General features: G+C 40.2%; 2 protein-coding genes across 2 annotated transcripts; one reads left to right on the top strand and one right to left on the bottom strand.

Moving 5' to 3' along the window:
* Positions 1-429: 429 nt before the first annotated feature.
* On the bottom strand, positions 430-6,485 carry hspb7 (heat shock protein family, member 7 (cardiovascular); the record flags this gene model as incomplete). Its single annotated transcript, XM_084553418.1, has 3 exons — positions 430-1,380; positions 2,002-2,126; positions 6,320-6,485. The coding sequence occupies 3 exons, from the start codon at positions 6,483-6,485 to the stop codon at positions 1,201-1,203; spliced, it is 471 nt and encodes a 156-aa protein (XP_084409544.1). The 3' UTR covers positions 430-1,200.
* A 5,961-nt stretch (positions 6,486-12,446) lies between these two features.
* clcnk (chloride channel K) lies at positions 12,447-25,398 on the top strand (the record flags this gene model as incomplete). Its single annotated transcript, XM_084553314.1, has 19 exons — positions 12,447-12,843; positions 13,645-13,776; positions 13,879-14,007; positions 14,735-14,874; positions 14,987-15,064; positions 16,303-16,378; positions 16,784-16,909; positions 17,644-17,728; positions 18,028-18,129; positions 18,398-18,482; positions 19,985-20,137; positions 20,767-20,836; positions 20,989-21,099; positions 21,427-21,643; positions 22,850-22,983; positions 23,362-23,432; positions 23,848-23,928; positions 25,017-25,103; positions 25,360-25,398. Exons 1-19 carry the CDS (start codon positions 12,693-12,695, stop codon positions 25,396-25,398), a joined length of 2,067 nt encoding a protein of 688 aa, XP_084409440.1. The 5' UTR covers positions 12,447-12,692.
* Positions 25,399-25,693: the final 295 nt, after the last annotated feature.

The following is a 25,693-nucleotide window of genomic DNA, read 5'->3' as shown; positions in this document are numbered from 1 at the left end:
ATGCTTCACAGGACAAGCGGTTACATAAGATGAATGAATGGAGGAGCTCCTTTGAAAATCTATTTCTTATGAAAGGAGGACCAATGCTTCACAAATACTTCCACAGACAAAAGACTGATAAAAGAAGCACAGTCTATCATCTGTACCGTCACTGAATGCTTGCTCTGCTTCACATCAGTTTTGAGAATGGTTTGACTTTTGGTGCCCCCTGTTGCCTCACCACTGTCTGGATAGTTTATTAATCCAAATGTATGTTGGAGAAAGCCGCAGAGTCAGGCCACTCATACTTTCAAGACCATCTAAATGGTCTAAAAGTAAATACTACAAGATGAAATACTGTTTACCTCAAGACAAAAAAACTAAACAAAAAACAAGAGATCCCTCTATCTTTTTTTCCAAATGAAAATTCATTCATTCATTCATTCATTCATTCATTCATCTTCTGTAACTGCTTGTCCTGTGAAGGGTTACAGGGCGCTGGAGCCTATCCCAGCGGTCATAAGGCGAGAGGCGGAGTACACCCTGGACAGGTCTCCAGTCTATCGCAGGGCTAACACAGAGAGACTAGACAACCATTCACACTCACACCATCACCAGTGAACCTAACGAGCATATCTTTAGACAGTGGGAGGTGGGAGGAAGTGGTGGGAAGAAGCTGGAGTACCCAAATGAAAATGATTAAATCCAAGTTGATTTCTCATTTCTCTGTTCTAATTAACTGGTGCAACTCTGCCCCGACTCCAGGCCTGTACTTTTGATAAATATAATTTGTCTGATCAAAAGGTCGATGTTTATTGTCAAAGCAGGATCATTTTATGCACACAAGTAATACTATATAATAAATAATTATTAACGAGGAACCATCATTTTTAGTAGTGAGTGTTTGGTTTTAGAACATATTACAAGACAGGAGTGAAATAGTGAACTGGTCATTTAATTAGAGTGCTGCTCCAAGCCCCTGTGTCTCATTATGTCATGTGCAGGTTTGACCTATTGCTTGTGTGTGGGGTGAACTAACTTGTATATAAACGAGTAGCAACAGAAATTGTTGCAGTCATGGAAGGTGGACGTGTCTTGTCTTACAGAGCACAGCGCCTGCTCTGTGTAGAAGTAGAATCATGACAGAGAAGACATGAAATACAGGAAGTAGCATGAAAAACACAACAACAAGTGAGAAGTGGTGAGGAAGTGGGTCCCACTCTAGATTTTGATCTCGGTGCGGAAGGTCTGTACAAGCTCGTGTTTGGCCGGGTGCCGCCGGGCCCGGACCGTTAGGGTCCCCTCGGTGCCCAGGGATGATGTCACTGAGGTGGGGTCCACATCTTCAGGTAGCTGACACTTGTGGGTGAAAGTGTTCATCACTGAACCGTCCTGGGCCAACTGCACAAGAAGAAGGGGGAGAAGGCTGAGGTGATTAGTGGTTCTTCTGCTCACAACCGTTCTGAGGATTGTCTGGGCTTGCATTCACACCACTTAAGTAATATAATAGCCACCTGTGCAACATATAACAAGTCATGTACATTCTCAGTAAAACATTTACCAGTGATTACATATTTTACTTTAAATAGTGGTTGCTGGTGCTGCATTTATGTGTATCGCATGCAAACATAAAATGTCAATAAATAATATAAAAGATGTCAATAAGTAATGCAACATGAGAATAAAACAATGTCGTTGATTAATAAAATATTGCACTAGGACCACAGAGTAAGTATTTGGGGTTTTATACAGCTTTTAAATCTGTTGGTGCATGCTTTCAGTCTCCTGGATCTTCTGCCAGAGGGCATGAAAGAGAACAATTTATGTCAGGAATGGGAGCAGTCTGTGATGCCATAACTACAATTCTTCCCAGTTCCCGCAGTGCTGACACCAAACAAAAACCCAACAGTTCCTGCCGTCTAAAAGCTCCAATTAAATTACCACAGAACCTTGTTTAATATGATGTTAGTCCCAGGGTTAAACTGTGGAAATAAATAAATTACACTTCCAAAAGCTGCTCACCTTTTCTGCACGAACTTCTATCTGGTTGTTGGATGTGGTAACAATGACATCTTCAGGGGAGAAGTCTCGCACGTCAACTGTGAACTGGTACGAATCCTCAAGAGTCTTGATGTTTCCAGCTCCACCTGAAATCACCACAAAGTGAGGAAAGGTTTTAAAACAAGTAAGGAAATGGGGAGTCTAATTAGGTACTAGATATCTACATTTCTACATCCCTACCAATTTATTTTCTACAACTCGTTAATGAGTATAAACACATCTTTCTGGATTGGGAATTATTGGTTGGTCATAATTACAATTGGTAAGATTGGTTAGGAGCTTTGATTTCAAAGACTACATCATGTCACTGATAGATTTTGTAATGTTACCTACAGCACCTGGGTTTACAATGATAAAACACAATTTCAATTTCATAAAACAATGTGAATGTGATTGCTGTGGTCAGTGCAGTGGAGTAGGTACAAACCAGCAAAACCTTTTACATCTCATTCTTTCATACATTAGGATTGACAGCATAATATAGTTTAAAAAAAAAGTTCATTTATGCAATTCTTTGCTGACTGGTGCTATTAAACATAATTATCTAACAAAGTTGGTATCCAGCACAACCAGCATACCTAAAAACACATTGCATCAATAGTAAGAAGTAAATAGTATAGATTCAGATTTAGAAAACTTTAGAAAACTTAATTTGTCCCCGGGGAGCAATTTAAGATATGGACTGGGTAATGTTTTTTGAACAAAGGATACCACATCGTTTGATGGAAATTAAAATGATGAACCCACAGATGGCGTATTCAAAGACACCAGAAAAATCAAAGTGAAAAAAAAAAATGCGGAAATTTCATTGCTGCCACTCAGACTGGTACTTGGTAGATTGTATGGCCCCCACGTGCTTGTATGCATGCCTGGCAACGTCCTGGGGTATCTCCTCCCAGATCTGGACCAGGGGCATCACTGACCTCCTGGACAGTCTGAGGTACAACCTGGAAACATAATGTCCCAGAGGTGTTCGATTGGATTTAGGACAGGTAAGCCTGGGGGCCAGTCAATGGAATCAATTCCTTCATCCTCCAGGAACTATCTGCATACTCTCGTCATGAGGTCAGGCATTGTCGTGCACCAGGTGGAACCCAGGACAATGGGTCTAAGGATTTCATTCCGATAACTTATGGCAGTCAAGGCACTGTTTAGCCTGTAGAGGTCTATGTGGCCCCCTATGGGTATACAACCCCAGAACATCACTGACCAACCACCAAATCAGTCATGCTGAACGATGTTGCAGGCAGCATAACGTTCTCCACGGCTTCTCCAGACCCTTTCACGTGAACCTGCTCTCATCTGTGAAAAGCACAGGCACCAGTGGGGAACCTGCCAATTCTGGTGTTCTATGGCAAATGCCAGTCAAGCTTCATGGTGCACAGGGCCCACTAGAGGACGTCAAGCCCTCTGGCCACCCTCATGAAGTCTGTTTCTGATAGTTTGGTCAGACAGCAGTGCTCATCCTGTTCCTCCTTGCACAAAGGAGCAGATACCGGTCCTGCTGATGGGTTGAGGACCTTCTACGGCCCTGTCCAGCTCTCCTAGACTAACTGCCTGTGTCCTGGAATCATGCTCTTGAGACTGTGCTGGGAGACACAGGAAACCTTCTGGCAATGGTATGTATTGATGTGGAAATATAGAGGAGTTGGATTGCCTGTTTAACTTCTGTGGGGTCCAGGTATCACCTCAAGCTACCAGTAGTGACACTGACCCTAGCTAAATCCAAAACTTGTGAAAAACAATCAGAAAAAATCTCAGTGAAAACCATCCCTGTTTTGGTGGTCAGTGGCCACATACAGCCCAATTTGATCTCAAGTGGGCCGGACCAGTAAGATAACGGCATAATAACCTATAAGTGACGACAACTCCGGATTTGTTCCATTTGTTTTAGTGAAAAAAGAATAAGTAAATTAGAAGAATGTTTAGATTCTATAACTATCCTGAATGAAAAAAATTTCTTAACAAAAATAAGTGAAATTTGGGCATATCTGCTGTTTAGTCCTGGGTCCTGGGTCTCAGTACTAAAACAGTGGACAAAGTAGTGCATGTTATTTTTGCACTTTGCAAATTCATGCTGCGGCCCAGATTAGACTCACTGGCGGGCCGCATGTTTAACACCTGTGTTCTAGACTAAAGAAACTGATTAATAATGTCTTTTGCTACTTAACTGACCTGAACAATATCTGAAATGAATTGACGCTGAACTAATTCTTACGCTTTACTCTTTTTTTTCAGCAACATAGAATGACAGTAGAAAGAGCAGTTTAGGGTTGAGGTACTCATATAAAGATATAGCCTGAACAGGGACTTGAACCCTGGACCCTCAGATTAAAAGTCTGATGCTCTACCGACTGAGCTATCCAGGCTCTGCAAACCAACATTTCTTTATTTTTTTTTGGTCTCCATGCACTAGTCAGTGATTATTTGCACTATATTGCCAAAAATGTTTGCTCATCTTCCTTTACACGCATATGACCTTAAGTGACATCACATTCTTAATCCAACGCTTTGCATTGCACTTGGTGATGTATGGCTTGGATGCAGCTGCTCAGCCATGGAAACCCATTCCAAGAAGCTCTCTACATACTGTTCTTGAGTTAATCTGAAGGCCACATGAAGTTTGGAGGTAGTTAGTGACCTATGCGCCTCAGCATCCGCTGACCCAGCTCTGTTATGTTACATGGCCTGCCACTTTGTGGCTGAGTTGCTGTCGTTCCCAATCGCTTCCACTTTGTTATAATACCACTGACAGTTGACTGTGGAATACTTAGTAGCAAGGAAATTTCACGACTGGACTTGTTGCACAGGTGGCATCCTATCACAGTACCACGCTGGAATTCACTGAGCTCCTGAGAGCGACCCATTCTTTCACAAATGTTTGTAGAAGCAGTCTGCGTGCCGAGGTGCTTGATTTTATACACCTGTGACCATGGAAGTGATTGGAACACATGAATTCAATTATTTGGATGGGTGAGTGAATACTTTTGGCAATATAGTGTATGTCTATAATATAGTGTAGGGCGGCACAGTGGTGTGGTGGTTAACACTGATGCCTCACAGCAAGAAGCTTCTGGAGACCTGTCCAGGGTGTACCCCGCCTCTCGCCCAGTGACAGCTGGGATAGGCTCCGGTCCTCCTGCGACCCTCCAGAGGACAAGCAGTTACAGAAGATGAATGAATGAATTAACTTCTCAATACTTGACTACTCTCACATAGTTAGTTGGTAACTTTGTCTTCCTCCTGGTGTAAGGTACATGGCACACAGTTGGTTCATCAGAGTTTTCCATATAAAAAACCTCGGAGACATGGTTGCTGAAACCAGAGTGGAAATTAATACCACAAAAATCAATAATTAATCAATAATAATCTAAAAGAGGCTAAGTAGATCAGTAAAGTCTTATCTTGTCTTATCGCTATCTTCTCTATCTATCTTTTCTGTAGAGGAAAATAGTCCAGTATATTGTCCTCACTGACTCAGAGCTCAGTAATGGATTACGTGGTATTACATGACTTCACTAACACACACCACCAGACTGGAGATGAGAGTGTGTGAGTGATATTAGCTCTGACATTAGTGTGATGTTTGGAGTGTGTGTCTATGTGTGTACCCTGGTCACCGGGCAACCATCTGGTCATTCCTTAAGCAGGCGTCATCCCAAATACTCGGTGTGTGAAGTCACACTGCTGGCAGTAAGTCCAGCATTCTTGGGCTTGTATGTACTGTATGTGTGTGTCTCTCCTGCTTTCTCTTTTATCACCCGAAAGCTTCTGCTCTGCACCTATGGGATACCAACCAAAACAATGGTGCTCTGCCCCTGACGCATGGGGCACATGGGCTGTGAGTCCACTTAAAGATCAAATGTCGCACATTTACACACCAGCAGTGAACTCATACAGAGCACTTGACAGCAACTAGACACACAACTGAGAAGAAGATGACCGGTACAGTGAAATGTTACCTTACTGTGTATTTTAAAGAACCTGACACAGAAAGCAACTTCTGTGAAAAAGAAAAGTCAAACAAAAAGTCTGTAGTCTTTCCATCAACAGCACATCAAACACACCAGAACCATTTTGCCTTTTGGATTCAGTCCTACCTGTTGTCTTCTTCCCGTGAAGTATCACCACGCAGAAAATTACCACACACTACACAAATAGCTTTTAAGCAGAAACATAAATCAACTTCACGGTCAAGGCTGTCACTTCAACCTGCTATTTTTAAACCCATTTTGTATCTAAAATGAGTTCCAGAAACACAAATTTGCTTCCAACTTACTGGAAAAACCCAAGGTGTCACTCCCGGGCCTCATGAAGGATCCAAAGTCCTCGGCGAACAGTCCCCGGCTCTTCTCCATGTATGGGCTACCAGAGGACGAAGTTGAGGACGAAGTCTGGTGGAAACTACGCTCCGATCGATAGGCAGAGGAGTTGGTCACACTCATGGATGGCTGTGAATGTTGCGTAAGGCAGAGGAGGAGAGTAAAGGAAGCAAAGAGGGAGGTGGGGAGAGCTGATTCTTCTGTGGCTGCTCTGGGAGGCTTCCACAGAATCAAAACTTAGAAATGTATAATACAGTTCTTCTGTCTTCCTTTTATCCTATTTCTTTCTTTTTGTTGTTTTCTTACTTGCAAGTCAAACTTATCTTTCTACTCTCCAGCGGGCCTCTCACTTGTGGCCTTTATATACTGTCCGGTCCTGTCCTGTGTCGGGTTGGCAGGTGGCACGTGTGTCACAGCTCACTGGGAAAGGATAATAGTGTTCTATATTTATCATGAGACGCACAGAGTGATGGAGAGAAGAGTCTGTGGTTGGAAAAGTTCTGCACATTGAAGAGACTGAGGTTAAGAGAGAGAGAGAGTGGGATTTGATAGAGAGAGGTAGATAAAGAGCAGGGGGTGAGGGGGGCAACAGTTGTCATTCCAGACACACCATCCCTGAAATAGCTTTCCTATCCTCTCTTTAACTCCCCCTGTGCTCCATTGCTCCATCTGTTTCTTCTCCTTTCTTAATATTCAGCGCCATGTCTTTGACTGGAATTGGATCCACCCGTGGTTCTGCCAATAAATGAGAGTCCAGAGTTTCCACAGCATGATCTTCTCTCATTAAAGAGTTTTCTCTCAAATAAAATCCCACTTCAAGTGATGTGCTCATTCATTTAATCTCTTTATGTTAAACACACAGCAACAGATGAACATGCTGTTTACCTCCTGTTGGGATCAAACAGAAAATTATAAATAGGAGTTAGCTCTCGCTCTTATCTCAGAGGTTAAGTTAAGAGCAAAACAAAGATGGAAAGAATGCACTTGAACACAAAGCCATCAGTGGGGGCAGGGGACTTAGTAGTGACGTTGCTTTGTGGCTATTAATATCTGCATGAAGAGCCAATCATGATTAGAAAACACTCACTGCTATTTTCTCTTGTTAGCACCGCTGACAGCTAATCCATTAAAATCCATTTATGGGCTGTCTGACGTTGCTTACTTGACTTCTGCTTCGTCATATCAACAGTAGGTCACCGAAATTTGTCAAACACACACATCGCATCACTGCTTTATGCCTGATTTACATCAGAACCTCAGTTCTTAACATCCAATATCCGCTGAAAGTGAGATTCAGTGCAGTCCGCTGCACAGTGAGGTCATTTTGAAGTCTGAAATGTTACCCAGCATTACAAATGACAGGACACCGTGTTATGTGCCTCCAGTCTTATCGGTATAGAGCTGAGAGCCCCCTCCTGAAGGTCTAAATCCAGCCCAGCAACTCACCACCTCCCTACCGGGGAGCACACAGAACCTCCTCCCCTCTCTGGTAACAGCAGTAGTATTGTTGGTCCACAGGGGCTTTTACTCAAAATTGGTTATCATTCATAGGTGTTTTGCACCTATGATCGAGCTACCATTTGCACCAAAGCAAATATGGCAAAATATGTATGATATATAAAGATACAAAAAGATGCTGTTCACTGTTTTTTCCCATTACTCAATAATATTTATTCTGCTCGCATCATATTTACTCTTTCCCTCTTTTCTCCAACTGTTTGTGTAAAATATTGTCTTCAGGAATAAACTATTGAAATGAACCAAACTTAAGAAAGGAACATTATTCTGAGTGATTGGCAAAAATATTTTCTGCCCTCTGTCTTCACATATCATACAGAAGAATCACTAGTATAATCAGACGAAAATACAGTATGTAAAATACGTATAGAACATACAAGAATATATATATACATACATATATGCAACATAAAAAGATATGAAAATATAGGGTAATATAAGATGTATAAACAATGTATACAGTAAATAAGGATATAAAAATATAGGGCAACAGGATATACAAGGAGTATGGAGTAGACCTGAGATATATTGTGTGTATATGTATAAATATCTCTGATATAGTGTTGTATACAAATGTAGAGAATGAATGTGTGTTAAAACTATATGCTATATAACATTTTGTATAAAATATATAATAGTAACAGATTCTTATAAAGGCGATGACCAGACTGTTATCCCAGAGAAACTCTGCTTATGGAAGAGGGGTGTATGTATGGAAGCTCCACCAGGGATGAACGGGATGAGCAATGATTGTGAGCTCTCGACAAGAGCTGGACAAAGATGAGTGTGTCGGATAGAGCGATTATAGAAGACGGACAACAAGAAAGAGTAAAATAGTAGAGGGGATCGAAATCGTAGTAACAGAGACAGACTGGCTGAAATGAAACAATTCAGAAGCTCAAGTTCAGAATACGACAAGAGGTTAGTCAACATTTAAGCCTGTTTGAATTAACATTTTTAAATGAATAATGGCTAATGTGTTTTTCTAAAATTATACAGAGTGGCTCCTTTTTCCATTTTACATCTGGACTGTAAGTCATTTTTAAGATAGTGAATATTCAGGTCAGCAAACATTTTAAGATTAATGAATCCTTTTCTGTTCAGTTTTCTGAAGACATTTTGAACAAAAATAGTGGTGGCCATTGACAACAGAAAAGCAGGCTTGTGGTCAGAAAGTGTACAGAGTCCAGAGAATCACATCATCGTAATCTAAGAGGTGTGCTGTAGAGTTCAACACATGGGCTTGTTTAGACATCCAGTGTGATTACTACCTTAAGGCATTCAGATATGTAGAGCAGGCCAAAGCAATATGAGATAGACAAATACATAATGTGTGTCTTGTGAATTTAGAACCAGAATAAATTATATTTATTGTGTGATTCTGTTCCTTTCTGGGAACAGGTCATGTTGTCACACCACTGACATTGACTAACCTCTACATGTGTGTTTGTGTGTACATTCCACACATACAATAAATACACACACGCTCACACTTGTGTTTCTGTCTTTGTGAGGAACATTGACATGATGTATTCCGTAGCTCTTTACCCTTACCACCTTAACTAAGTCCCTTACCTTAACCCTTACCCTCACCCTAAAAACAACCTTTACCCTAAGACTAAATCTTAACAAACTTAGACCTGCAAAGCAAAGCTGCCAAAATGTCCTTACAATGACAAAGTGTCCCCACAATCTAACAAAGACCAGTCCACACACCTCACGTGCTTGGATTACGTCTTCTTCAGCTGCTGGGTGTTACATAATATTGTGGACAGAAGGACAAATCCCTCCCACTGTGACAGACTGTGGCTGAGCTAGAAGGTCATCTCATGGTTGCCCATATTTATATACAGTTCATGCTTTTCTCCTCACAGGTTACAGATATGCATCTAACCTATGACATTTTGCTTCCAAATAATGCTTTATGTTTTTTTCTGCAAACATCTATTCAGTTTTAGGTTTTGGAAACGGTGTAGCATACATTGATTAGCTTATTTTCTTATTTACAGGAGAAGTTCTCAGAGCTTCAGCGACAATCGTTGACAAGAGTAAAGTAATCCCGTGTTTGCCTCTCAAGTCATCCTAGTGTGCTGTTCCCATGGAAACAAGTTTTACACTGAAGCAGTCTGTATCTGCATATGTGTGTGAAAGAGTGACACTCACAGCATGTCTATTTCAGATCTCTAAGATAACACAAGTGATAATTATGGGCATAAGTGGGAGGCAAACCTGAGGAACGTAAACATTAACTGAGGGTTCATTTTAATGTGTGTGTGAGTTCCAGGATGTGAACAATGATTACCTTGACCTTCAGCCGGTCACTGGAGCGAAACCTTGATTTCCTACAAAGTGTCAGACATCTAGAGGATTTCTGATGATTGTTTCACGTCAATTGTCTTTTTAGATGAGGCTCTATGAAGCCCATCACACCCCATGACATATGGAAGGTCACAGCAATGACATCTGTTCATATGCATCTGAGCTGTAAAACATTAATCACACCGAGCCCTCATGGTAATAACAGAGGATAACTAATCAGGCTAAACCGTGTAATTCACCACCTTGTGTCTAAAGCGTGTTTGATTATTCTACAACTGTGCAATCATGTTTGTTTGTTCAGAGCATCTGTGCCTCATGTGTGACTTGGTTTAAAGACATCCTGTGACGTTCAACCACTAGTAGTGATGTGGAGCAATGTTTTTGAGTGGGTTCCTATTGAATCACACTAATCCACTGATCAGCCAAGAAAAGGAGGAACCATCCCACAAAAGCAAGCTCAAGAAAACTCTAGAAAATAATAAAACGTTGGGAAAACATCAGTATGCTTCTGTGAAACATTAAACGCCACAAAATACCATTAAAGCAGCAAGATCAATATATGACAATGACAAAGTGTCAAAAGTGAAATTGGTTTTCATTACCCAACTTTTCATTCACATCTGCAGCTTCCAAAGTTTTACATGGCTTAATAGCAGGTTTGAACTCACAGTTTAGCTGTGACTTTGGTCAGATATTGGGTTTGAAGGTATTCAGAAGCACAAACAAACAGTGTGGTTAAAATACTTTATTATAAAAGAGCCCATCTGCAAAGGTTAAAATGCAGGTATAGGGAGTTCAAGAAAACAAAATAAAGATGGATTTGGGCACAATGGCTTGAGTCCAACAAAGTTCATGGTATACTTTATCCAAAAATCAAGATGTGGTGCAAAAAATACGATCATTTTAACAAATTTAACCCTGATGTAAATCCAGAAGATAGAAGAAGACCTCAGCAGTAAGCATGGGGGAAAACAGCTCTCTTCCCTCTGGAAGAAGGTGGAAACACATTTCATTTAGAGCTCAGTGCTTCAAGTGTAGCACATTACTTTAGGCTACCTTTGACACCTTTTATAGTGGGAGGAGTGGTGGAGGAGCCAGCAGAGGAGACAAGTGAGCATCTCTCAGCAAGGTGCACAAGATGCAGTATGATTCATTCATTCATTCATTCATCCATCTTCCGTAACTGCTTAGTCCTGTTGAGGGTCGTGGGGTCTGCTGGAGCCTATCCCAGCTGTCATCGGGCGAGAGGCGGGGTACACCCTGGACAGGTCGCCAGTCCATCGCAGGGCTAACACAGAGAGATAGACGGCCAATTTAGAATCACCAATGAACCTACTGTAACCAGCATGTCTTTGGATGGTGGGAGGAAGCCAGAGTACCCGGAGGGAACCCACGCAGACACAGGGAGAACATGTAAACTCCACACAGAAAGGCCCCTGTCAGTATGGATTCAAACCCGGAACCTTCTTGCTGTGAGCCATCAGTGCTAACCACCACGCCAAATTCAGTATGATACTATACAAAAATCTGTTTCATATGTGAATGTAAACAATTTTATGACTAAGATATCAAGATATAAGAGCTTATACTCAAACTAATATGAAAATAATCATAAACTGAAATACAATTGATGGATTTATGAAAATATAAAGTAAATGTACAATCTGTGTAACAATTATAAACCATTATATCTTAAACAGCAATCATTTGTTCATTTTTCGTTTTTTTTCCACTTTTCTAGAACAAAAAAACTCATTGAGGATATATTATTAGATGTAAAAGTTCCTTTTTGACTTTGGAAAGTGTAACAAAGACATTACATTATCATTATAGTTGGCGGTCAAATGAGTTGTTAAGCTTGTGTTTAAATTTATGGGATTATACTATAGTGGAAGAGATACCATAAAATTAATTATCTTCTTTTCTGTCTCTGTCTGGCCAGCCTTAGGCAGATGGGACCCTCCATATGAGCTGGGTTCTGCTCAAGGTTTCTTCCTGTTAAAAGGGAGTTTTTCCTTGCCACCGTTGCCTTCAGGCTTGCTGTAAAGCGTCTTGAGACAATTTGTATTGTTATTGACGCTATATGAATAAAATTAAATTGAATGAATTATTTTTTTGCAGCCAGCTGATAAGATCACCACAATTCTATTAAAAAGAAGCATGAAAATGTTTTCTCTCACGCTGCTTTTCCGCTGCCCAGACAAGCGAAGGACAACTGCTAATGTTCCCCCAAAGAGTTAACATTAACTGCTCTTTCAACCATGACTGCTCCATCACCTCTATGCTAATACCTTAACAGAGGTCAATTTCCAACCAGGTATTAGCTCAGCTACACTAAAAAGACAAAATCGCAAAAACAGATGCTTCAGGTGCAACTAGAAGGTAAGGCTACCTGTCTTGAGATATCTACATGTATGTCTGGATTTGATCTTTATTCACGTTGTTTATTTGAGACTGTATTTGTCACACTATAACCAAACACTTCAAGACAAAATGAAAAGCCTGGACGAGTCCCCTGGGGTTGAAAGCGACGGAGAGAACAACGGCCAACAGCAAGAACATCAATCGCTAACATCCCATAATATGAGCCCGCTCCTCTCTAATCAATGGAAGCCCTTCAGACGGCCCCGTGCAATTGTCAAAGGTCAGAGTGAAGTAAAAAATCACTCAAATCTGATCAGTACAGACCAAATCAATCCATCAGAGAGAAGCTACTCAGCTATTAATATCTTCATTATGCATGTAATATTACACAAAAACTAGAGTTCTGTTTGACCTCTCAGAAGCTTTAGATTGTTGCTGAGTTCAAGGACAAAAATATGCTAGAAGACGTTAATGATGAGACAATATCTGGAGCTATTTAAAAGTGTATTTTAATGACGTGTTGCTAGAAGAAAGAAGATGTTAGTGTTTTTACCAAAATACGGAATGATATTTAGAAATGCTATACTTTGTTAATACTCATACTTTATCACGATCACATGCAGTTAATTTGCATGCTCTGCACATATGATGAAAGCCTGAAGAGTTGAGTTTTATATCACATTTCTGATTTGTTGCATATTCCATTACAGGGTGGTGTCAACTGCTTTTTTTAAATGGTGGCATAATTTTCACTTTTCAGAATCTGCTGTATTTTACTAAAAGGATATATAACCATATATTCCTAACAAAAAAGGAACAGCTGAACCAATAATTGTTAAATTATTGTTATGCACTACTGAAGTGAGCAGTGTCAGAAAGACAACACTGAAGTGGTTCTCATATTATTGTGATCCTGTCCTTTTTGTTTTTGCTGTTAACAGTCTTCTATCTGATCCTGAGCTCTGGAATAATCAACTAAAGTTGCTCTCTGGCTTATTGTTTTATCGCAACACACAGAAAAGTCTCTGTATTCTCACCGGTCTCAGATACAAATTAAACCTGACATGTTTTGTGTCCTTAGAGTGCCTTTTCAAGGTGACGTTTTGTTTGGGAAAGGTGTGCAGGATAGAGTGGTATGGTTACGCTGCTTTTGGCATTTTGGCTGCCATCCTCAGCTTCCTCCTGGACGTCAGTGTAACAAAGCTGCAGAGAGGTAGACACACACACACACACACACACACGTAACATTTGCAGGCCGAGTGAGAAAAGCATACAAACAATAATCAATGTTTCTCTCTCATGCAACTCACTGTAGCTCACCAGTGGCTTTATATGCAGCTGGAGGGAAACATTCTGCTGCAGTTCTTCTGCTGGACTCTTTACCCAGCAAGCCTCTGTGCCGTTTCTTCATCGTTCTCCCACAACATCTGTCCCTTCTCCACAGGTCTGTCCTGACACACAGAGAAGAAAAAAGACAGCAATTTCTGTTCAGAGCCTATTTTTTGAAGGCTCAGCTACTCAAGAGGCAGACAGTTTACTGAATGAATTACTGAAAGGACGGATTTCATTGTGAATAAATTTTTGAACAAAAATCTGTAGATTTTGTCCTCAGCATTTTTTATTTGAAGTGCATTAGAAAGGAATATCGCAAAAGGTAGGAGCAATTGTTCATCTGACTAAATGAACTAACATCAAGTCCCGCTCTCCATGAACTCATAGATGTTAGAAATACCTGCTTTTGTCATTCAGTCGTTTGAACACTAGTCATTATTATGCATGGCACATAGCTGCAAACTACAAAGAGGATCAGATAAGCTGACTTTGCAAGGCCACATTGTAATTTGAAGTCACAGTAAAGGGACAAGGAGAGGGAAAAATATATGTATTTCTTTTCCTCAATTTCCTCAATTCCTCTTGAAACACGTTTCTCTCTCATCTAAAATGAATGGCACTGAGAAAAAGTCAGGTGTGATGTTATCTTTGAATTCAGTAAGGGGAGATGTATACAGTGTGAGAAGTGTGTAAAGTCAACTGTCATTTTATCAGTCTGATAGAAATCTTTTGAAGTTTAATGTATTTAAAGGAAACATGGTTCAGTGTTCCTGAAGGATCTGTGCAGGCCTTTATTTTCCAAATCCCTTCACAAACCTTGTTGCTTTATTTCTCCTCAGGCTCAGGGATACCAGAGGTGAGGACCATGCTGGCTGGCTTTAAAATGCCCCATTACTTGTCTCTTACTAATATGTTTACCAAGTTCCTGGGTCTTATCTGTACTCTGGCAGCCGGCAGCACTGTTTTCCTAGGCAAAGTGGTGAGAGACAAATCAGCATACCTGTTTGTCATTCAAAATATGCATATACATAATAATTGTGTGGGTAATTGTGTGTCGACATATATTTCCTGTGTTTGTCTCCTAACACCAGGGCCCATTTGTGCATCTCTCCACTATGCTGGGAGCCTACGTGAACAACCTGTGCTCTCTTATACAAGCCAGCAACAAGGTAAACCACAGTGAAGGAATTCAAAAGCAAGACTTTTTGAAGACTTTACCCAAACTTCTAGTTGGACAAATACTGAAAAAGTTTACTTCCGTTATAAATAAAGCTGTGCTAATCAATGTTTTTATATTATATTTCAAAGATCTTTATTTAAATAAGTGTCTTGCAAGTCATATACATATACATATCTGCATTGTGGTGCAAACTATGGCAGCATTCCTTGAAAAAAATCCTCTGTTAAGTCACAGCTGATGTAATCTTTAGAAATGGATATCTTAACAGAACAAGAAAGAGCAGCCACAGTGTTATGTTAGATGACAGGAGTATATGAAAAGACAATTTATTGCTCAGCTTCTTAATTAAAACAACTGTAGGTCATTTTTCTGCCCTCAGAATTCTAGGAGCTGAAGGATTAAAGCCTTTTCTGTTACCATCAGTAACTACAGGTGCCACATCCACCAAGTCTGAAATGTTCAAGATTACTACAATGGATCACTTTACTACGTATAGTGTTCTTCTTTAGGTGATTGTTCTGGGGTTTTATTTTTGTTTTGTTTTTTGTCTCTAAATTGCTCTGTTCAACCCTACAAAAAAAAAAAGCCATAAATACTCAACTTGCCCAACACCAAACAGACGACTGACAAAGTGATCAGCTGGTACACATAGTGAGACATTTTGGTGACAAAAGCTGCAAAACACATCATCGCATTAGAGTTAATTCTTAAACTTGGTTATAGTAGTTTGCCCACATAATATTAACTCAAAAATGACCAACGTCTGCAGACTTCATCCATATGAGGTTGTAAAACCAGCAAGCAGGCCTTGAGTCAAGGCTATTTTGTGGAAGAGACATACATGCATCCAAAAACTCTTCCATGGGTGCTGAAATGCAGCATGCATATGTCATAGTAATGTTCATATTATGTTTCTTTGGTCGTAAAAAAGACTGGAAGTCAAGAAACAACACAGATAGTCTAATTTATTGCTGACATTTCTGCTGTTACAAATGATAATGTTAAAAATAGACAACAGTTTCATCGTAGCAACATTATGTGGTAATATCTTCTCAGATGTTGGGTCCTGCCACCAAGTGGCAAAAAAATGTAGTAGCTTATTTTAGATGACTATTTATATGCAAAGAAATAAAGACATGAACATCATAATCCATGTTACTGTTACTTCCAGGATTTAAAGGTTTGAAAGGAGAGAACACATTGAAGTACACTGTTCGTTTCTTCCAGGAGAAAGAAGACGGAGAAATGCTGGTTGTAGCTGCTGCAGTTGGAGTAGCCAGCTGCTTTGGAGCTCCCATCAGCGGTGAGAGAGACAGTAATAAGAAGGCCATGACTTTTATATATCTGTTCACGTTGTCTGTGTTGTGCTCATTTCTACCTACCATTTTCACAGTTCCTCTCCCCTCGTCTGCTCCCCCACCATGTGCATCAGTCTTTCTCTCTTACCCTTTTTTCCTTTGATCACCTATTTTGATCTTCTCACCTCTGCCTTTGCCTCTCTCTTTATGCTCATGCTGCAGGATAAACTCAAAATGTCACAATTTACATAAAACACAAGACTGTCTTTTAGCTCCTGAGATATATGCACACTCCTATAGCCACACATTCAGTGGGTAAAGCTATTTGTTACAGGTATCTCAAAAGTTGAGCTCCATATACTTAACAATACCTACAGCTCGCCTGTCTCTTCTCTCCTGTCGCCCTCTAGGTGTTCTGTTCGCGGTGGAGGTGATGTGTTCTCACTTTGCCCTGAGACATTACTGCCCATGTTTCTTCTCAGCTGCCTGTGGAGCACTGACTTTCCGCCTGTTCTCAGTGTGGAGTGGAGATGGCGGTAACAGCAATTAACTACACTCACCCCCTCTTCACTTTAGACTTGTGAAATGTTGATTTACGTACATTATATGCCCAAAATGTATATGGACACCTCTACATAAACGTTAGCTTGCTTTTATGCCATCTTCCAGCAGTATGAAGACTATAATTCCCTGGTCATTCACAAAGTCATGCCCATCTAAACGTGATTTTCAAAGTCTGGTGTGCTAGTAAATCCTCAGGTTACTTGTCAAAGCTTAGTGGGAGCTGTTATTGCAGCATGTAACTGCCCCTGGTGTCAATATAAAATGTACAGCTATTAATATTTCATATTTAAGGTGTGTCTGCTGAAATCAACAAATTACCCTAATAAATGATAAAAAAAATAAATAATAATTTATGTTTTATTCTGGATATATGTTTGCCAATAAGAGTCATCTTAAAATGCAAACATTTCATATGGAGTTTGGTTTGGTTTTCTCTTACGGCACTCTAAGGTTGATGTTTTTTTTAAAATAATTTTATAGGAAAGTTAATGCCTTGATCATTTCCCGTTGTCAGTAATGATCACAGCTGTTTTACCTACCTATCACAATGACTGGGAACTTCAGCTTAGCCACAATTAGCAGACGCATTAAAACTGACAGACTAACAATTTCAATAAGGCCTCTAGTAATAATGGGAGGAAATATTACATTCTAAAGTCTGTGGGAGAAACTGGAGTGCTAACTTCAATTTGTTTTATGTCCACAGAGACTCTCCAGGCATTATTCAAAACTAATTTCCCCACTGCTTTGCCTTTCTACCCGCTGGAGATACTGCTGTTTGCTTTCCTGGGGTAAATTTATTTTGACAGCATCTACATAGTTAAACAAGAAGTCCTTTATTTGTGTCTGTCTTACAAACAAAACTGACATTTGGTGTTCATATTCATTTCAGTCATAATGAACACCAGTTCTGCTTTCTTTTCCCACTGCTCCACTTAGACTTTTTCTTCTTGTACTGATCATTTCCTGGCCTCCTCCTCCTCCTTCCCATCACTTCCACAAGTGTAATGACTTCCGATACTCTGTTGCCTCCTGGATTAAAATTAGCTCCTCGTCTCTCACTGTGGATTGTGTGACTGTCTGGAAACAGGCTGCTGTGTGGGGCTGTGAGCTGCTGCTACCTCTTCTGCCATCGGTGGATCCTGCACTTCATCAAAACAAAGCCTGTTTTCATCAAGATGCTGGCGACAGAGTGAGAGCTCTTTACAGTGAGAAAGACAGACTGTGATGCAGTGATGAGTCATCTTCAGAGACAGTTCAGTCTGCATCTAAATGGATGTCTCTGTCTCATTTGACAGCTTTCATATCACAAACACAAGCAAATCTAAGCAGTGTACCACACTCCAAAAAGATATATATAAATCCCACAGGGGCCACACAAACCTACCAGTTGATCATAACTTACTTAAATTTAACATGAAATTATCTAAATGTCTGTTTGTGTGACATATTCTCTGCAGGAAGGGACTATACTCGGGCATGGTGGCGTTCTTCCTGGCATCAGTGACGTTTCCCCACTCTGCTGGTCAATATATGGCATCTAAGGTGGGAATCACCAACATTTATTCTGTAGCTTTTTTGTGGCGATAGCTACATTATCAATCAGTTTTTGGACGGATCAAACAATCTTCATTATTCCTCATGAAAAGACCAAAAACCTGTCTTCTGTGCCATAAAGCTCCCCTGTTGTGTACATAAAAAAAAACCACACGTCTGACTTGTTCCTTCATTACAAGGTTCATTATTAGTTTATTTTGAGTCAGTCCTATTTTTGCTGTCCTATTCCCCAACAGCTTCACTAAAATTCCATTTTATTTCAACATCTCTATTAGGTGCTACGCTGTATTTGTGATACGTGTTATTTTGATTAGTTTTTTTTCTTATTTTAGCATGTCTCGGTCGCTTCCGTCTTTATTTGTAATCCCAGGCGGACTCCATGAAGTTGCGATCAGGGCTCTATGGGGGTCACGCCATCTGTTGCAAGCCTCTTCTTTTCCTTTTTGCTGTAGATGCAGTATTTCCTGATGCATTCTACTTCATTCCACTCATCATAGAAGCTAATCAACAACATGCCCCTATAGCCGCATCTCTGTAATACATAAATAATAACATCTTTGGCACAGACATTCTGTCACCGCACAAAGCTCTGATTCACTCTGTTGTGCTTCCAAATTAGACAGCTTTCAGTCTCTGTCAAGCTACATGTGAAGCCTAAGTGTTGCAATGCAGGACTTTTTCATACAAACAAATTCACACAATGCCTCAGGTAAATCTGTGTTAATTTCACAATATGCCAGCATTATATTCTGGTGTTGGTTGTAACAATCCTGCACTGGATCATCGGTGGTCACACATTCTTAGCTATCAGTGATCAGTTTGAAAAAGCTAAAAAAGGAAGGTGATCATAGTTAGAGGGAACTAGTAGCCTCCTTGGAGAAAAGCCAAGGAAGATGTCAGAGAAAATTTCCGTATGCTCTCGATAAAAAGAGAAACTCAGAGGGAGAACTACAGCGTAAAAAAGAAAAAAGAAAAAAAAGAAAAGAAAAAATATAGCAGTCAATACCAGGGATTAACACGGATGATCAGTTTTGTGAGTTTATCCTCACTGGAGATCTCTGAAAGAACAGAGGGCACCAAGGAACTGTTGGCTCATGACAAAAACATGTGACAACAGTGTTTGTGTAATTGCTCTCACTGCCAGAAGGGGGAGACAAATGTTCCCCACTGTAGCTTTGTCTATTATTAATAAGTATCACAGGCCTTTTAGCCTGATTACAGATTTTATTCATAAAACTTTATTTCCGTGACCTTTTAAAGATTCTGTAAACTCATCTGACATAATGACTGCCTCAAATTAAGCTGTGGGTGAGTGTGCATGAGCGCATTTTAATTTTCATCTTCCTAATTTTCAAAGATGAGGTTTTGGTCTTTTCATGACATTTGTTCAAACACATACATTAACCATGGTCTGTCTGTGCTTTATTGTTTCATATGAGCTTTTTTATGCATGCAGGCTGCAATGTAAATGTCACTAATCTGTTAATCAGTACACAACAGCGCAGCTCCTCACTTCACTACTGGATAGCAGGCAGTGGAGCTCTCAATCCCACAATGCATCTGTGCAACTGGAGCCTTTGTTGGAGTGGAGCTCATCAGGGACTCCCGTCTGCCTCTCTTTGGCTTTCTTTCTGCTCATGAAGGTACAAACAACTCAAAGGTCAATTACTGAATCTTTCAACTCTGTCCACCTGATAATAAATAGAAATCAGAGCAAGGCACCAGGCTCAGCCGCCCACTCCTTTTATTGTGTTGGGCCCGGTCACAATGACCCATAATTGACATACAGTAATTGACATTTTCACAATAGAGAAAGCAAACTAAAGGCAACTCAGCCTTTCAAGCTGAAATGTCTTGTGATACTTGATGTTCACTCATAGCAACGCTGCAGGTGGCAGGGACTTTTAACAGCAAAACATCTCCGCAGCCAATGTAATGACTGCATTATTGATCAAGATCCCCAAACTACAAATCTCTTTTCTCATTTGTCCTCAAAGCAGATAAAAGATGAACACCATTCTTACTGATGCGGAAAAAGAGAAATAGCCCAGCTTTGATCGCAGTTTCGAGTTTAAAGCAACTCAAATGCATTTACCATTTACTAGGTTTTCTCCCATTACCACATGTAAATGAGAAATGTAAATGTGCACCATTCAGTATTCATTTCTGCAAAATTGAGAGCGCTGGCAACACTTCCCTACACACAGACTGGCAGTGAGTCATCTGCTGCAGCAGAGATTTGACAGTCTGTGTATCTGTTGTTCTTTTTGAGATGTGGATGTTGGTCCTCGCCTGCACTCTGCCTCTGCCAGCTGGATACTTCATGCCAGTATTTATCTACGGTGAGTAAAGGGGGGGCGACTCAAGTTGGAATATTAGTATGACAAGTCTGTCTCACTGCATCCTCCTTTTGGACTGTGGAAACTATGAGGTTCTTCCTGCCACGGCCAACTGAAATATAAGCTACTGATTTGTTTTGACTTCTCATTTCCAGGTGCAGCTATTGGCCGTTTGCTTGGAGAAGGACTTGCTTATGTGTCATCCACTGGAGGGATTTTAGGCCAGCTGTGGCCTTCTGTAAATCCTGGAGGCTATGCACTTGCTGGTAGAAAACCCTGATCAGTAGCTCTTGAGTGCTGATACTTTTAGTAATGACAAGTTGTAACATCCCTCTTTCATGTATTTGAGACTTAAATTACTGTTATCTTATTCCAGAAAACTAATCTTTAAGTAATCTTTTTCACATCAGGATCTAAAAAAAGCTATTAAAGCGTGTAATGTAAATTTGTTCTAATCTGATAAAATCTTGCATTATATTCAGCAAAAACGTGAATTTTAATATGTATAACACGTTTGCTGAAACAAAGCTTTTGGTCAAACTATGAACTGCAGTTCACACCATCATTAGACCCTTATGATTCCTGTGTTGTAGGTGCAGCTGCCTTCTCTGGAGCTGCGACACATACATTGTCGCCAGCTCTCCTGGCTATAGAGTTAACAGGCCAGTTCAGCCATGCTGTACCCATCCTCCTATCCACTCTTCTGGCTAATGCCCTGGCACGCTCTGGGCACCGTCCGTCTTTCTACGACGCCCTCTCTATCAGCAAGAGGCTCCCACACCTACCCTCTCTGACGAAGGCGTGTCCTCAGTAAGTAAAACTAAGAGCCAGACAGACTTAAGGAACACACAGAGATGAAGATAAAGTAAACTGTTAACTGTGGTACTCCATAGTCCATATGACAACTAAAACAGTATGCTCTGAGCTGAAGATGATTTGTCATAATAGGCTATCAACGATTTCAATATGTGTGAGAAATATTTTATCTGGTGATTGCCACATTATGATTTGTGCAGTCTCCTGACTTTCAGTTTAAGACCTGGCCACAATTTCCACCAAAACACTTAAAAAAACTATTGTCTGAATTCGTCTTCAGCCTCAGCCAAACTACAGACTAATAACTGACTCACAGACATGACGTAATTGACATTTTGAATAAGTAAGCAGGATAAAGACTGTTTAATGCTCCGTCACAGCAACGCTGCAGGCCACTGAATAGATTTGTGAAAATCTCAGAGGCCAGTCAAGTAATGGCTGAGTCACCGGTATTGATCTAGAATCCCATCAGCTATTAGCAACCTAGAGATCTATTAGTCCTAATTTGTGCTCTGAGGGAGGAATATGCAGACAGAGGAAAATAACACTTACGTATGTGGACCAGATGCTCAAAACATGATTTACTATCCTGACAGTCCACCTGCAAGAAGATTCACTTACTATGATTACTTTTTGTACAATCATGTACATCTGTAAATTGTAAATGGACAAGTAAGAATACTCATTGCACTTTAATTATTTAAAAAAATAAATTCTGGAATGGATTATTTTTGTTCCTGAAAAATCTTCCCTACTGTCTACATGATTACAGCTGAATCTAATGTGGACACTTTGTGGAGACTTTGTATTGGGGTCTATTACACTCTTCACCCTTGAAAATCATTGCTTGGAGATATAAATAAAGAATTAACATGTTGCAGCTGAGTTTGAAGGTTACGTGGCTTTCGTGCATACCTTAGAGAGGTCTGTGTCTGCAAGACATCGAAAAACGCTTGGTTTTGAAACAACTAAAAGTTTATTTTCTGCTTTGAAACTCTTCCACCTTCCAATCAGCACAACCCAACACACAACCTGACGACTGTTGTGTTGTTTTGTTTGCTCTTGGGAACAAACAGCTTTTGTTATTCCCTTAAAATCGATTCAAATTAAGAATCCTTACAACCTGATAATATAATTGTAAATTCATTCAGAGAAGTGCCGATTTTGTTCCTAGTGTGACACAATTCATCTTCTTTGCAGACTTCCCTCCACGCCAGTCGGGCAGGTTTTGGGAGGGAAATTGGTGCAGCTTCATACAGCTGCAGGGCCCGTGGAGGTCCAGCATGCTCTCAACAGCTGTACCGAAACACAAATCCCTGTTGTGGACACAAATGGTGCGCAAAACAATATAGTTAATAATGTTCTCTGATCTTCTGCTTGCAGTGTCATAATTTGTTTTTGTCATAAAATGCTGGTCAGACACATGTTGATGAGCCACTTGAAAGAAAAAGCAAGGCGACTGAGAGAAATTATGAAAAACTATAACCCTCTTGATGGGTATACCAATTCAACTGCGCGGAAGTGCCTCACCGAGGAGCTTACAATTGGGAGAAAATATTCGGTCGTCTAGCGGAGCCTTTGAGCAGCAATCACATGGATGACTTTACGTTTGGAACTGACTGCTCACAAGCACTAGAAAGCTGCGCACACTTTAAACTGCGACACCGCCTGTGGCAACGAAAATTGATTTCCTCTCCTCTCTTGTGTTGAAGAGTCGCAGATTTTGCTGGGATTTGTTCTGCGATCAGAGCTGCTGATGATCCTGCGTCACTGTAAGACTGAGGTAAAAGCCTGGATGTGTACCAGCAGGCATCTGCAGAGTTCAGAGAGCTGTTTAAAAAGCAGGTCATGTTTTTACGATCCATTTGACACTGACAGAATATAAAACTGCTGCAAAACAGGAGCAGGATGTACAGACAGGTCTGCCGGCTGACGTAAAAGCTCAGTGCGTGACAACTCAAATCCATTTTGTGAAGCGTTGTCTGGTCACAAAAAAATACTTGATGAAAATGGAGCTGCTTATCAAAAATATCTTTAACTGCCTGCAGCAAAGACCAGAGCTAAGCTTTTGAAAGTATGAAATTACTTTTTCAAGAGAACATGAATAACAACTAAAACTGAATGTTGTTGCATGACATGTAGTGTACATATGCCAGAAAATGCATACAAAAAGAATCTGTTTGTGCTGTTCTCTGCAGAGACTAGAGAAACAGCTTGATGAAGTCTGCTGCATTCATCCCGCCTCTGTCCTGCTATCGCCTCATAACACCGTTCAGGAGGTATGGAAAGTTCAATCAGCATAGATGAATCTAAAGGAGGACTACCTCCACACAACCAGGAGAATGGATCCTATCATTCTGGTTCTAACAGGTGTCAACTGGCTCTGAGTGTCTTTTAAAATAGGTTTTCAAGATCTTAGTTACTTTTAAAGCTCTACATGGCCTTTTGGTACTATATGCTCTGGCACTTACCTTTAGAGGTCAGAGAGCTCCTTTAAATCCTTTAAACCTAAAACATATTTTTATTGCAGAGTTTTTCTGGTTATAATTGAGTTTTAATTGAGTTTTGAATGGAGTTTTTGTGTGTTATATTGTTTATATATATATATATATATATATATATATATAATTTTTTTATTAACTTTTTATGTCATTGTTTCTTGTAGATTGTAGATTTGTATGTCTTTGTTGAGCATTAATATTATTAAAGATTAATGTTATTTTTATTATTGTCTTTTAGCATGAGGACTGGAAGGATGGACAAGCTTAAACATTAAAAGACTTGGGTATATTGTTACATACGTACAATGCACAGGATGTGAGAATTATGTAACAACAGCATTTATAAATTTGATCACATTTACATTTTTGCAAAATTTTAGGGGGTGCATTTTCCCGTTTCTTTGCTAAGCTAGGCTATTGGCATCCTGACTCCATGTCTGTGCATAAAGCATCTCGTTTATCAGCTGTGCAGTCCAAAAATTAAGTTTTGTTTATGTTCATTGCAGCATGTCAACAATAAAATAAGACTTTACCCCACTCAACACCAAACATCCCACAGACACAGTTTGAAACAAGCTAATGAACATATGGCGGCAGCCAGCAGCTCTGGGGCCGGATATCTGCCTCAGGAGGTGGTGGAGCCCAAAAATACAGCTAAAAAATGGGAGCTTAAATTCAACAGGCGGCCATGAACATAACTTGTAATGCTCTTTAACTGCTTGTTAAAAATAAAAAGCCACATCAATGAAAAAGTCAATATTGTGTTTGCAGCTTGCTTCTGCTGCCACCAAGCAAACCAAATACAAAGAAAAAGCATATTTAAAGTGTCGAACATTTCTATTAAAACCATATGCTCTGCCTTCCAGGCCCACAGTATACTGAGTCTTCTCAGAGCCCAGACCCTTTTTGTCACAGACAGAGGAAGGCTAGTTGGGATCATCACATGGCCAGAGGTATGTTTGCATGCTATGTGTGCATTCAAACTTACCCACACTCACAAATGTTTTATCGGTGCTTTCTTTCTGTAATATTCCTCTGGGGCTGTTTCTCTACTCCAAATACAATTTTATTTTTTATTAACAAGATCACGACCCCATGTGGATTTGTTCGAATTATGGAGTGTGTAAAAATGGCTGCTTACGGATTCAAAGCTGTCTTCCTCTTCTTCCTTTCCTCCCTCTGTGCCTCATTCTCTGCTTTCGCAACCAGATGAAGAGAATACTTGAGGACCTGGCCAAAGACATCTAAGACACACCAGTGGGAAATAAACAGTTCCGGTGACCATATTCAAGCAAACACACAAGTCTAATTAACTTGAAACAAAGCCTGTGACTAATAGCTATAACCCTTCTTCATTCCCCAGGTGTCAACTGTCATTAGCTGCAGTCTCCTATGATAAATATTCATCAGGAATTATTGTCTTGCTTTTATTGAAATTAGCAGGATTCTTATCCACAGAGGAGATTGCACTGTCTCATTAACTGATACTCAGTTTGTGAAATTATAAGTGTGTCTACGCAGGATAATATCCAGTGGGCATTCA

Source organism: Chelon labrosus (genome assembly GCF_963514085.1).
Source record: "Chelon labrosus genome assembly, chromosome: 10".
Lineage (NCBI taxonomy): Eukaryota > Metazoa > Chordata > Actinopteri > Mugiliformes > Mugilidae > Chelon > Chelon labrosus.
This window is presented reverse-complemented; position numbering and strand designations above follow the sequence as displayed.